Source organism: Larus michahellis, chromosome 1 (assembly GCF_964199755.1).
Source record: "Larus michahellis chromosome 1, bLarMic1.1, whole genome shotgun sequence".
Lineage (NCBI taxonomy): Eukaryota > Metazoa > Chordata > Aves > Charadriiformes > Laridae > Larus > Larus michahellis.
Genome location: NC_133896.1, coordinates 27,430,848 through 27,445,798, shown reverse-complemented (window position 1 = coordinate 27,445,798; position 14,951 = coordinate 27,430,848). Strand labels below are relative to the sequence as shown.

Sequence of the window (14,951 nt, the reverse complement as noted above, 5' to 3'; positions counted from 1 at the left end):
CTTTCATTTTAGTAATAAAGAACTCTGTCTCTCCATTTCTGCCTATGTAGGCTTTTGACATTTTGCAATACTGCTAGCATAAATGGTCAGAAATCAACGCTGCAAATATAAAATCAATTGAGACCATTCTAATCTGACAGTTAACAATTGATGGGCCGTATAATGCCATCCTCCCTAAATAAAGTTCCAACCTGGTGTTTAAATTCAGTCTTAGGTTTGAACTCCTCTTGATCAAGTCCCCAGTTCTTTGATACAGCTGTTACTTAGGAAAGGTACAGCACCCTCCTGCCCCTGAAAAAGAGCTGTGAAGTGAAACTCGTTCCTGTTGGAACATCACCTTTAATTCCCTAGACCAAAAAAAAGAAAAAAAAAAAAAAAAGCTAAAATTTTCTTCATTTATTCACTCTGCTCTCCAAAACACGTGAAGCTACATGAAGTAGCGGGAACCAATGTCCTGTCACGCCTGGTCTCTCCCTTCCCAGCCGCCTGCTTCCGCCGCTCGTCTCTAGCCCAGAACGACCCCGGTTTGTAGATAGTTGTCTGCCGTCTGAATGAATTGAGCTGGCTCAGTGAAGCTTCAACAAATGCAAAAAGCAGCAGAATAGCAGAGTGGAGAGGAGGGGCAAGAGGACAGGAGTGGTTAATTAGATTGAAATAACAGCAACCAATGAGCTGCTAATTAAACCTGTTTATTGCTAGTTGTATGACCACACTGTTAGCTGCCATGCTGCTAAACTAAAAGCATCCAGTAAGTGCTCACTAGAGCTGTGCTTTTTAATTGTTTATTAGCGGACAAAAACTGCAGTAAAATGAGGAGTCAGATGGCATATCGCTACTGTAAAGGACATTTTGGGGTTGTGCTCAAAATAAAGGATTATGAATCCAGTCCAAGTTACACTTAGGAAAAATCCAAACTCAGAAATGCGTAATTAAGGTATCTAAAGAATAGTTTTTCTGTCCACTACTAATGCCACTGCAATAAATAAATGATTAAGACATTTCAGAGGACATGATTCAACAGGAAGACATGTGATAGATGCATGGTATACTTTGGGGCTTTTTTATTTCATAGCACCCATAAAATTTCAAGTCAATGCTACGTCCGGATTTAGACTTTGATAATTACTCTGGATATTAGATAACCTGGCCTTCTGGGAATGAAAAAAAAAAAGAAAAATGAAAAACGAGCAAGCAAAAACGTATCAAGCACTGTAGACAGAACCAAAGATGAGAACGCCAGTGCACATGCTAAGCAAAAACACTGGAAGAAGTGTGAGCACAAACTAGTACAAGAGGGAAAAGTCAGAGAGGGAACAGAAGTGGCAATTAAGGAGAACGCTGTGAAGCGGACTGAGAAACGTAATGTTGCATCTCCAGAAGCCAACGTTATTATTGGAGTTCTGAATAAGTCTGAATGTTAATTAGGGGCTCATTACCTTTCTAACATAGCCAAGTGACATCTTAGTATAAAATTAATATATTTTAAAATCCTATAATTATTTCTTGTACCACTTGCTAGCATTTGCAGAAAAGTTGGAATGTGAGCAGATGTTCATGCAATTTGCATTATGCAAGAAGAGACAAAATTTAATCATTCTTCTTTTATTTTACTGAACATCTAACCAAGTATATAGTTAAAAAGTATGTATCTGCGTTATTTACTATGCTAATACATCTGTGAACTTTTATGTATGTTTAAAAATGGTATCAGATATTAAAAAGAGTGAGAAATCATTCCACTTCTCTAGATCTCCCTCAAACAACTTTCCTGAAAATGAAACTTTACCAACTTTTCAAGGTCAGAATTCTGAACATTATTTTGGTCTGTTCACTAATGAACAGCTTTCTTTACAGTGCTGTCTTGAAATGAAGAACAAAACCTTTAAAGGGTTAAGCAACATTAGTCATTACAGTACAAGTAATATTTTGCAATCTCTGTGTCAGAAAATAACCGAAAGATCACAAAAAAAGACTCATTTTCAACTACCGTTAGACACCCAGTTCCCACTGCTGTCCTTCAAAATTGCCCCGCTAGTAATTAAATGTCAAACAAAAGTCTTAAAACTTTCAATAACCTCTTTTAAAATACTTTCAAGGATGCTGAGTCAGATGGGTTTTGGGAGAAACATAACTGCTGCATTTGAAATAAGTATCTAGGTGGCACTGAACAGAGTCAAAGAGGAAACAGAAATCTTACTTCACTGTCGCTTGGCCATGCCCTGGCACCACGGGACAAGAGAAGAAATGTTTTGGCCCCATCAGTGCTTCAGGCGCTCCTAGACGTGACAAGCAGGAGTTCAGCTGGTGCCAAACGGCAAGAATCCAGTCTATGATCTTGCACACAGGATCACACGGAGGAGGAATTTTGCCTCTGAACTGCAGAGAGAAAAGACGTTTGACACGAGGTAAGACCTCTGCTGCAGAGGTTCCTTGAAAACCTGCTGCTCTGTTCCTTGAAACTCCAAGAAGGCTCGTGGGTTTTTTTCCTGCTACATTGCTACTATGAAAATCAGGCACAGTCAAAAACTGGTCAAACTTTTCTACAGAATATACTGAAGTCTTGTATTAAAAATGTTTTCTGTGATTACCCTTTAAAAGATATCTCCTTATCCATAAACTGACACGTCTCCACTTTCTTTTGGGAAACAGACACAAATTTGGCAGCGGTGCTTTCCCTATGGTGTTTAAGATCAGGATTGCAAGAAGCACCTACCATATCCTGTGCAATATATATGATATGAATATGGCTTATAAAAGAATATACAATCACAGGAACAGGAATGTCTGATCCAGGCGTTTTCAGTGGATTTCTATATTGGTTTTACACTTGGTAGCAAGGAAGGAAAGATGCCTTCCTCTAAGACTTATCTTTTTTAGCAGGCCTTGTTAAAGGCAAATTATTTGCTGCCACAAAATCTTTGATTTCATTGAACTCCAAATTACGGTCTTCATCATCCTAATCCTAGGATTATCCTCTGGAAGAGTCTGAATTAACAAAAGCATCAAAAGATGAAGTAGGGATAGTATTTGCCAGCACAGAAGCCAGAGCTTCTTGACAAAGTCTACAGGTGAACAATTTAATGTTAGTATAGAAAAACATTCAAACTGTTCCCACATATACTAATAGCCCAAAAATAAGAGAAAAAGAGCTTTTCATCTGAAAACAAGACTATTAAGGGACAAGCAAGCAAGGATCTCAGTAGTCTATTGTTCAAACAATAAATGTGCTTTTACTTTCCCTTAGATTTTTATAACAGATTAATTTTTCTTCTGTTTTTAACATTAGAATCCACTATTTTAAGATCCACACCAACTGGTATTTTAGTTTGGAGTTTGTGTATGGTGCATGTATCTATTAAAAAAAATGTACTAGCACACTGGGCATTTTTATTAACTATTTAATTAGGGAAGATCTAGGAAGACACGTGGCTTTTTTCTCCAAATAGCATATATGCTTTAGAGAAAATAAACTTCATGATATTACTACCCAAATTCTGTTCAACTTCCGTCAGACGTAGGAGCCTATTAACTCTAACCTGTAAGACTAAGGGTTGCTTTTAAGCCTAAACAAAATAGCCTGAAAATGACATCTGTTACATGATGCTGCGAGTTCTGGTAGCCAAAGCAGTTTTCCAGCCTTTTTCTGTAAGCAAGTCAGAACACCACTGCTTCTGCAGTTGTCTGCATTGCTGTATTTCTTGGCCTTGTGCTCAACTGAAGACAGTCTTTCTCTTTGATCTTCAATAATCTACGATCAGAGTGTTTCTGTCCTTTTATAAAGGTGCTTAGATCACTCAATATTCTCCAGTGTAGGCTTGAGAATACAACCTTTCTCCTCAGGAGGACGGAAGCGAATTCTGCTACGTACTTTTACTGCACTGTCCTCTGGTCTATACCTCGTTCTAGCACCATAGTCTGTCTGCGAGATACCAGCTTCAACCAACCCACCTACTTGCCTACAGACAATTGCTGCCCTCCCCATTCTGGGCAAGGATCCTGGACACCATTCATCCCCTCAACCAGACAACCACTCGTAATCGTTCCAGTTTAAATATGTCTGTAGGGACTCGAATATTTAAAGCACATGGAGAGAAAGAGTAAGCAATGTTTCACACAGAACAAATTACTTATAAATAACTATGGACCTGAAAAAAAGTAATGTAGGGAAAGTAACCTATTAAGAGTTTCATTCATATATTTCACATGATTCTTTTTTTATATTCTGTATCCCTGTTCCTACTATTAAAGAATACCTTGGAATGTTTCTAAATTTCCTCATTATCATAACTGAAATGTTCAGTTACCACACATTTCCTCTTTGGTATCTCTTTGAAGCTTTTATAGATGAGAACTGGGGCACAGGGCACAGGAGATGACGTCCCCAAGGATAACCAAGATGCATAGAGCTGAACACTCAGAACTGACAGTAGGTCTGTTGTCTCAGACCAGGACTCTCTACTACTGACGTTTTTTTTCTCTTCCTAGAACAATGCCCCTTTTTAAGCCTGTTCAAAACTCTGCTGCCAAGATTATTTTCCTTTGCAGCTGTTTTGATTAAACTCCACTTCCCAACGTCTAACACTGCCTGACTGTCTGCAATAGCTTTCTTCCAAATAACTTTCAAAATTCCGCAATTCTGCTTTTGCCCACATCTTTCTTTTTGTTTCACATCCTCCATTTATTTGTTCATGTTAAAACAGACTTCCCATCTTTACTCTCTTTTGGGCTTTTTTTTTTCCCAGCTTCAGCAGATCTAGTGGCTCAAAATAGCTTCCCTACTGATGTATTTTCACCCCTCTTTCCTCTTTGATTTGAAAATCATGAATTTTTGCTGCTTACAACTTAGAAAACACACAGGACGTATAACTATGTTATTTTAGATATATAGAATAAATTCCTCAAGAAAGGTATTTTACATTTGCTGAGCAGATTTTTACTATCATGCTCGCACAGAAGATAAAAAAAATTACTGCAGGATGTTTTCATACAGTGGATAAGCAGGTATCCACCATATCAGTATGTGCAGCCAACCTGTGTGTTTATGGCAAACAGCTGTGGTCACACACCTTCCCATATACGGCCAAGCCCAACATTTACAGATACACAGTCCATATCTTCCCAGAAATTAATGCTTTTTCCCTGAAACAATTTAGTTATCTGATCAGCTTTTGACATTACTATCGTACGTATTTCACAGACCTGGTGATGAACAAAATTGCTGAAGCTGATTCAAGTTCTTACCTTGTTTATAACTTTTCTTCTCAAAAACCTTTGAAGCAAGCCATGCATTGGTTCCCCATCCCACCTAAGTTGAACCCAACGGAAATGCTGCTGAACCAGCAGGTCAGAGCCATGAAGATGACACTTTGCGATTGTCCCCAGTAAAAAGCAGTTCTCATGAAAGTAAAAGGCACCAGAAACTCCATTTGCTACAAATGAACCATAAAAAAATTGATGTAATACTCAAAGCTGTGACATGATTTCATCTAAAAGCAAGAAGCAGTGACATAATTAGAAAGAAAAAAACCCACACCTAAATTAGCCTTGAAAAAAGCTATATTTGATTAGGAACAACTGTTTACAAGAAAATATAACTGAACAAATTGCAATTTTTCTCCTCTACGTTCCCTGTTTGTCATGTATTATAATACTATTGTATTATAGTAAAAACATTCCTCTATCCCAAATTCTTTAAATACCTCTTTGAATAGTGCAAGGATTTTCCGAACTCCGACTCTCAAGGGGTGCCAGAAAATCTCCTAGTAATTCAGATAAAGAAGCTCTCTCCAGATTTTCTAAAATCACAATGGTTGTCTTGCTTACAGGAGGCTGTTTAACTGGGACCAGACAAGCTGAAATATAAAAATCCCATTAATGTCTACTTATGAAAATTGACTTTTATTTATGTATAGAGCGTTTACTGCTACTAATGCAACAAAAGATTTTTTTTTTATTTTATTTTCTGCCTTTTAACTTGTTCGCAGAAGCAGACAGACTGTATAATATGTTCAAAACTGGAAGCATAAAAATCAAACAATGGAAAGAATATCATGCTGTACAATAAGAAAAAATATTTGAAAGCTATTATTAAAATAAATTCCTGAAACGGTTATAATGGGATCTTCATAGACAGGAAGGATTTCAGCGCACTGAAAATAAATACAACAGAAAAGATAGCAAAGCTCTCTGGAAACATTTCTTTCATTTGCTGTAATATATCTTAAACCTTTAACATGTACTCTTTATACCACGTAGTGATAAAAGGATTCAGAATATTCCATGTTTATAAGAAACTTAATCACTTTTGAGATGGCCTATTTGTTGACTACTGTCCTCTCTTCAAAACTTCCTTCAATATCTTTAAGAATCAACCGAATAATCAGAGCTAATCTGAGGCACAAACAGTAACACCTGAACCCAACAGGCATTATAACTATATATAGCTCCTTTTTTCACATTTTAGATCTTTTCCCTTACTTTTCCTGATTTTAACATCTTATTGCCTAAAAAAGATGCAGATTTGCAAGTGTTCCTGTAACACTAAATCCCAGAACAATACTTCTGTAATACAAATATTAAACAAAACACTTGTCTTGAGTATATTGTGCCTTGCATTGTTTCAGAATTTTTTGAAGGTGGCAGCAAAGGTGGTCATTAAGGAAAAGGATGAGTAACAGGGCAAAAGTTAGAGCAACTGACTGTAGCTGATGATTGCTCTTTATTTGCAGTTTCCTGACTCTTGCTGCCCTGTTTTACTAAGAGGATACAGCTGGATAGCAGGGAGGACAAGTACCTCCCCTGTGTCTGGGAGAGGAGGAGGGTGCTTTCCCAGGAGAGGAGATGTAGCAGAACAACGGAGAAAGAAGCATGCAGAAAAATGAGAGACTTTGCCCATTTTCACTGTCAGTCATCTTTGGCTACTTTGTCCTTTTTTCACTCTTACCAGTTATTCATCGTGACTTTACAGAGGTCAGAGCCTGCTGACCATTCTGAGACTATTTCATTGTGGAGCAGCCAAGTAACAGGACTTTAACATGCCTGTAGCTACTCACATCTGTTAAGAGAAAACTCTTCTTTTTAACAGAAATGCAACTTTGTCCCACAGTAGTGGGTCAGAATACACATACTAACAACTAACATTTGCCTGCTTATGTGACAAAATTTGGCTCAGATCCACACATAAGTAGCTAGTAAACAAGCATATATAAAAACCCAGTGGCCTGACTTTTTAAGAACTCATTCACTGCTCCTTTTATTCCCAGAAAAGTAACAATTACAGCTTCCCTTCTCATATATATATTTTTAAAAAAAACATTAGAACAGCTACAATAAGGCAACAATAAACCTTTGTTTCTGATTCAGCAGATCCAAACCATAGTAATCAACTTTTAAAGGCTCACAAATAAAGGGAAAAACAAATGAGAGAGAAAAAAATATTAAGAACTACTAATTTTACTTAAATGGCATGAACTTTTGACAGAGCTCCCTATTGGGCTGTCATACTTAGTTCTAGCTCCGTTTAGACTCTTATTATTATTCCCCAAGCACCTGGAAAACTATGGATTCTGTTAAAACAGGCCACCCACTATGCAACATGTTTTAGTGTATTTCTTTACTTTGTACTATTAAAAATTTTCCTACAAATTACCAAAATCAGTCCTGCTGAAATAACCTTACCACTACTGATGAACAGTTCTGCAAGCTGCTCCTTGGAGAAACCAGCATCCACTTCAACTTTAACGATTTCACATGTGGATCCCGCAGCCACTTGCTTTTGCTGTGTTGGAAATTTATAGATTTGGTGAAACAGTGCAAACTCTAATTTATGAAGTAATTTAGTTCATATTTTTGCGTTAATACCTTCATGCAGGCCGCTATCTGATATGCTATATAGTCTTGCAAACTTCCTTCTGGACCATGGAAAATGACATTACGGTATCGTTCAACCTACAGACAGACAATAAATTATTCTTGAAAGTTCATAGACTTGGATTATTATTTTTTTTTACCTAGATGACACAATCAGCACCTAACAGACAAAATTCTTTGTTTTGCACTACTGGAGCTGAGGATCATTCCAATATTAGTTTCAAAATAGGTAATGTTGGCATACAACATCTTGGAAATATATTGATAAATTTATATCCTTATTTGTAAAACTACATTAAAAGGTATTTTGTCATTAAAACAATCATTAAAACTTGAAAAAAAATCATGTAGGAAGGATGAGTTTAGGAGTGACAAATATTTTTTTTGATTTTGCATTAAAATAGATAAACCAGAATGATGTTAAAATCATCAAAGAGAAGTTTAAGTCACTGCTAATGTAAGGACTTAGATTAAGGACTTTATTTCCAGTTGAAATGGGATCATGTTATCAATATGGTAGAATAAAAATTATTTCATCCGTCTTAACTGCAAAATTACTTTATCTCTAAAAAATCAGTAAGGGAATACACTCACATAATTGTGCAATATTGTTGAATACAGGAGAAACCTATGGCACATAACTGTTCTAACAACAAAAAACACTATCCAAGGACACAGCAGAAATTATGCAGATTTAAAACTCATTTGATTAGCAATGTTAAAATAAATGATCTATGAAAGTTAACTCATATTATCCAATTATCCTTACATTTTGAGGTATTAAATAAATTGTAAGAGGTGCAGGAACTATATATATAAGCTAATAACAAAAAACAAGTCTCAAATAATTGCTTACATGAATGTTATTCTAATTTTTTTCCCCTCAAAACGTGGAACGAAATAACTTTGGAAAGAAATAAGACATCACAGAGGTTTTAATATATTTTCTTAAGCAGTTCAGTTAATCAGATGGCAGCTATTTAAAGAAGAAAGTTAATGGCCTCACATGACTAAACTTATTGGGGTAAGATTTAGGGGCAACTTTAAAATAAAGTAACAGCTTTCATCCCATTTCCTTTTTCAGAAGTCTTGACATTCTTTCACAGAGTAGAAGACCAATTTTTTTTAGTCAATACTACTACAGAAGTATCTTCACATATAAAAAGCCTGCAGGGAGAAGGTAGCTCCGTACTTACCAGGCGGAGGTAATTCTGAAGTGTCTGAAGATGGATCATAGATGCATAAGTCACACTATTTAGGCAGCCTTCTTGAGGTCCTTTAAAAACAGACGCACAAATAACTTTTCTAAACCTGTCATCTTTGTAAGCCTGTATGATGGATAGATATGCTTTTCATGCTGTATTCTACAGCAATCTCCTAAAATTACAGGCTATGCAAATTAAAACGCTGAAGAAATGAAAGACATTTATCTAGCAACACAGATGCGTAGGTAACCATGACATAACTAAAATGGATACTACGGCATAACTGAAAAAGGCAGTAGTAGGGCTTTTATGTGCCAGCATATTTTCTAAATGTTGTAGACCCTTTCAAATCTAGTTAAACAATTAATTGGATATGATATTTCTGAAGATCAACAAAACCAGGACAACTGATTCACAAATTATATATGCCATATGGAGTGTCTTAATATTCAAAACTGAAAATTAGGAATTGAAAATTACCAAACAAAAACACCGTGATATGCTCAGCTCTGTTCTTCTTCAAGAAGTCCCATGGTGGTTGGGAAAAAATCTGTCCTGTTGACCATGAAATGTTTCCTGTTAAAAAGAAAAAATAAAAGAGATATTCCCTGTATCTCTATAAAGTGTCCTATGCTCAAGCATATTCAGTTGCTTACAAAGACCATGCGCACACACTGACAAATTTGATAAACAAAACAGTCCCATGTACTAAATCATGTTATTATTTGATACACGACTGAGGATACTAGTGTTTTCTGCCAATTAAGACACAAGTTTAATAGCCAGCCTTTACATCTTTACATGTAAAATAAAGTAAAAGAAGATAATTTACACGGTCTAATGTGAATAGGGTTTTTGGGGGGCAGTGGGCAAGTTGTGGGGGGTATTTAAGACGAAGCACATGAGTTTTCATTATCAGTAGTAACATTTCATTTCAGTAGTAACAACTGTTACTACTACTAATACCACCACATTTTGGGCAATTTCTCATCATTTTAAAGATTTTTCTGTTTTGTCTTGATAAGTAAAGTTACATAAAACAGGAGTAGTTCTGTTCTACCTATGCTCATACTTTCCAGTGTGGATTTACTGTACATTCTGGATGTACTGTAAAGACATAGGCTGGACTTTGCTTTGGCTTGTTTTGTTTCACCTGTAATACAGACCCTTCCTCTGGAGTATTAAATTGAGTAAAGGACTAATTAACGTAGGACCTCATAGTCCCCAAGATAATATTAAAGTGCTTAATTAATTGTACCATACACATAGCTAAAAGTAAAGAATGCTTTCATGCCAGCGCTGTTCCAAGTTTCATAGCCAGTATTGGTCTGTCTTAGTCTAAGCTTTAAAGGTCCAGAAATCTAAAGATTTTTTCAGCTTATTTACAACATTTCACAAAGTCAAGAAAAACCCCAATTTTTGGTTTTCTGATTACACCAATATTGATACCTAATTTGACAGATAATATACTGCTTGCACTGAGGCCAATGTTGGATTCTGCAGCACTATTAAATGACAGGTCTTCCAGGCTCCTCCATCCATCAGAAGCAATTGCTTGGAAATGGTTTGTCACTGCCTGACTCACTGCTTTTGAAAAATCTTCCCATGATGTCTGTTTACGGATATTTAAAGCACATATCGTGTTTTCTGTATCAAATTCCTCTGTACCACAATGGGCTGGTTCAATGCCACTGACTGAAATCCTTACAGGTACATTAAGAGCATCTGTTGAAAGACGGAAAACCAAAAATGAGAAAAACTGAAAGCTCAATTAAAAAAGTCTTATTATTAAACACCAATAACATCTAATACTGCAAAGGAAAGCTAGAAAATATCTCCTGCTACAGGAAAGCAAATGTTAAAGAGCAGCACAGATCACCACCAGAAAAATCAGAGCAGTGATGAAAAACAAATATCAAGGTATCTATATTTTTTTGCATGACAAAAAAACCAAACAGTATTATTATGCTTAAATAACAGGAAGCAAGACAAAATTTACTTAATCTTTTATTTCCTCTTTACAGACTAATTTCGTATAAATTAAGACAGATAGTAGGTACTGTCTTAAAGTTTCATTTACTGTGGTTGTGCATATTTTTATTATCAGTGCAGAAAGGAATTTTCTGGCACTAGTACACAAGTGGAAAACACAGTTAGCTGAGCCAAATATCTTAAAATGAAAAGCTAAGAGCTAAGACAGAAAATTCACTTGGAAGTGTATATTTGATTTGCTGCAGAATAAATTGACAAAATATTAAAAAGAGAAAGAAATTTACATGCATATTCTAGAAACAAAATTTAATGAAGTTATTATAAATCTTGCTCTTTGAAAAATGGAATACAACTCAACGGAAGCAGCAGCAGTCTATATGGACCATTTAGATGACTAAAAGTGAAAACAAAGCTATCTTCATACTTTAATGCCAAAACAATGCCTTTCAGAAGTTATCCCTGAAATTAAAAATAAATGCACCACAAAGAAAAAAGATATCAGCTTATTATGAAATCTTGCAACATGATCTTAGTTTTGCTTTTGAGTTCAGAAGCCAAATCTTCAGCTGATACAAACCAGTGAAGCTTTTCTGATGTCAGAAAAGCTCTGATTTAAACCCACCAGCCTACCATAGGGAAAAGATTACTCAAAGGCATCCTTCAGATGTGGGACTGTGAGAAATGTATCGGAGGCTTGCCCTTGTGATGGCTGGACCTCAGGGAAATGAGCAATGACCATCAGAAACACAGAGAGCTCTCTACAAGGAAACAGGCCCCTAGGACAGAGGTATAGCGTATGCCTAAATTTCAGTGCGTGTGACCTCTAGGGCAGAGCTGGCAATCCTGGCCCCGAGTCTTTCAGATCTGTCAGAGCGCATCCTCTTGTCCTATATGCATTTAATTCCTTACAGTGGAAACCCTACTGGACTGTGAGGAAGGCAGAGGATGGTACCTACACAGTTTACCCAAAATGCAATCTTGGCTTGTTGAGGCCTATACTCAGATGACAGCGGTGTTTCCAAGCTTCCACAGATCAGATATCACAGGGGAAAAAAGCTAATTTTGATTGCACTGATGTTAACTACAGGCTTAACAAATGAAAGAGAAGAGAAATGGAGTCCAATGATTCTGACCTGATAAAAGCAGTTGGATTCATGATAAGCCTGACTAGAGAAAGAGGGCACTAGGAATGATGAAAATAATACAAGCTACAATTTAACAGGCTACAGATTCAGCCATCAGAAATTGGCTTCAGTCTAGTAAAGAAGTAGACCACAGAGCAGTTTCTAATAAAAATTGAACTGTGTTCCCCTCCGCACCTACAGTAAAATGAGAAGAACCTAATATTATAACAGCCGAAGAGGAAAATCAGAAGCAGCACACAGAAAGCTTCCCTAATTTGTTGATAATCAGTGAACTCGACTGAGCCCTAGATTCCACTACACAAATACAAAAAAAAGTGAATAAATACAAAGCATACAAATCTACAAAGACAATACTTCTGACTATACAGAGAAATAGTAAACACAGAACTTGTGAGTGGATGGCCTAAGAAATGCACAGGTCAGCCTGCTCTAATGAATCTTCAGAAAACTTACACAGAGGGGAGACGACGCCATGTTCCACCAGAAGAACAGTCTTCTGACAGAAGTTACTGATGTTGGGAAAAAGAAGTTGCTTGATGTTGTCTCTAAGACTTTTTTTAAGAATAAAACAAACAACCCCCCCAACAATAAACTAGTGACAAATAAAACTATGCTCTAAAAAGAGATTCAGATATGACTAGATGACTGTTTCAGCCTGAGGAAATTTGACAGCTATCCACCACTAAGTGATTTTTCTGCAAGAATTTGAAGAAAAGATAAGAAGAGGATAACAGCTTTGGAAAAAGTAATGACTAATGCTAAATTCAGAAATTTTGAGAGAATATGGATGTTTGCATATGTACAATATATACCATCTTTTCAAATGGTTTAAAACCAGAGACATAAGTAGTTTAATAACCTCCTTTATCAAATGCTTTTGCAAAATTCGGAGAACAGAAACTTGCTAGGTTAAGAAAACTTAATTTTGTGGTGCCAAAAAAGTGACAACTACCCTTTTAATATTTCTTATTTTTGTCCCACAAGCTCTTTACTAAAAACAGTTTTATATAGTGCTGATAGCATTTACTTACTTAAGTTTTCTAGGAGATGTTTGCAATCATCAGTAGCAACATCATGCAATGTTCGATTACACTTATCTTTTCTCTCAGCCTCTAGTCCACCATGGCTACAAAGGATTTCTAGACAGTTCTGCAAAGGTAAGAACTGTATTATTTACTCGTCCATTTACTGCATTAAAGAGTTCTACCAATATGCACTTAGACTCCTAGTTGAAATTCTCACACATGCATTTCCAAAGACAGTCAGCTATGGAGTTTCTATATATCAGCATCCAAAGGATGTTCCTCGCAGAGTTGAAAACCAGGAGTAAAAGTATTTTATAGCAGACCTGAAAGTCTGAAATCAAGATTTTGAAAAAGCAGAATATATGCAGCCAGGTTTCTACAGTCTCCAAGCATCAAATGCTGGTCAACTGAATTGAGAAATTCTTAACATCTGGCCACTAGTTTAGGTATTCACAATAGAAGCCCAACGATGCATCCCGTTTTGAATATCTTGGCCTCAATGTTCAAGCAACACCAAAAATGCAATTCTAAAGCTTAATATACACTAATTAATGAATCTATTCAGATTCGATAAAAACCAGTTTTCACTTTGCAATTCACCAAGTAGGAGTTCCCATCATGCCTGACATCTCAGTGGTACACAGCAAAAGAAAAGAAAATCATTTTGAAATCACCTTGCAAGCCTCTTCTTTGGCAGGCAAACCTGAATTTCTGCAAGCATAGTAACAGTGCAGTGAAATAAGAATGCATTTCTAATAAAGTCAGAGCAAAAACATTTTGTGGATGTCAACAACATGATGCCCTCTTAAAATTCAAATGCTTAAAAAAAACCTCATATGCCCAATAAAAGAAAAAATTCATTACAGTTCATTAGAAACAAGCTACTAGCAGATAAATTTGTATTGGTACAATCATACTGTAACATGAAAAAAAAATAAATTACATAGATCCTCACATACTAGCAAGGGAAAAAAAAGCAAACCCTCACCAAACTACATTTAAATGTTAATTGATCAGTGACCAGAAGGCTGATTAAATCCTGATTTCTAATCATCATCCATTCAGCAACACCACAGGTGGCCTTCATGGAAGCACTGTCATCCTCAGACACACCTTTCGAGGACAGATATCCATATTAAAAAAAGGACAGCACCAGAAATGATACTAGTTAATAGAGTATTGATAACCTCTGGGGTTAATCAAAGCAGAGAAACCAAACCTTGAAAATACAGAGAACCATCTATTAAGTATTTTGATTCAGAACAACGGCTTGTTGCAGGTTTGGCTACTGTTACCTATTTTGCAGCTATTCTAACAGAAAGACTTTTCTCAGTATATCTGATGCTCTGACACCTTTCATAAAGATAGCAATCATTCAAGCTGTGTTTCCCTGCGAGATGAAATTTTACCAGATTGTAGTTCCAGCAGCTGTAAGAACTTTTTAAAAAGTCAATCAGCTCACTAACTTTGCCAGAAGCAAATTAGCCAGGAAAAAAAAAAGCATATTTTCTTGTCAGGTCAGGTCAGGTTAGTTAACTGTGTCTCTCAAACGGGTGCAAGGAATGGCAAAGGCAGCAGAAGGCAGAGGACTGGACTGTGAGGCTGAAAGTGGGAAGTAAAGAGGGAAGAAAGAAGCAGGAGACAACAAAGAGATGAGGCTTATTTCCTTAGTAAATAAGAAGTTTTGTCAGCTCTGTTGCCTGTGAAATGGCAGC

At 36.4% G+C, this 14,951-nt stretch overlaps 1 protein-coding gene across 2 annotated transcripts in view; it reads right to left on the bottom strand.

Moving 5' to 3' along the window:
• CTTNBP2 (cortactin binding protein 2) overlaps positions 1-14,951 on the bottom strand; it is an 87,490-nt gene that overhangs the window by 11,588 nt on the left and 60,951 nt on the right. For both annotated transcript variants that reach the window (XM_074601592.1, XM_074601675.1), the window contains exons 9-17: positions 13,243-13,360; positions 10,524-10,799; positions 9,555-9,650; positions 9,066-9,145; positions 7,861-7,947; positions 7,678-7,777; positions 5,700-5,852; positions 5,242-5,429; positions 2,198-2,376 (exon numbers count right to left, since the gene is read on the bottom strand). In XM_074601592.1, the coding sequence (XP_074457693.1) occupies positions 2,198-2,376; positions 5,242-5,429; positions 5,700-5,852; positions 7,678-7,777; positions 7,861-7,947; positions 9,066-9,145; positions 9,555-9,650; positions 10,524-10,799; positions 13,243-13,360 (1,277 nt within the window). The remainder of the gene's footprint in view (positions 1-2,197; positions 2,377-5,241; positions 5,430-5,699; positions 5,853-7,677; positions 7,778-7,860; positions 7,948-9,065; positions 9,146-9,554; positions 9,651-10,523; positions 10,800-13,242; positions 13,361-14,951) is intronic.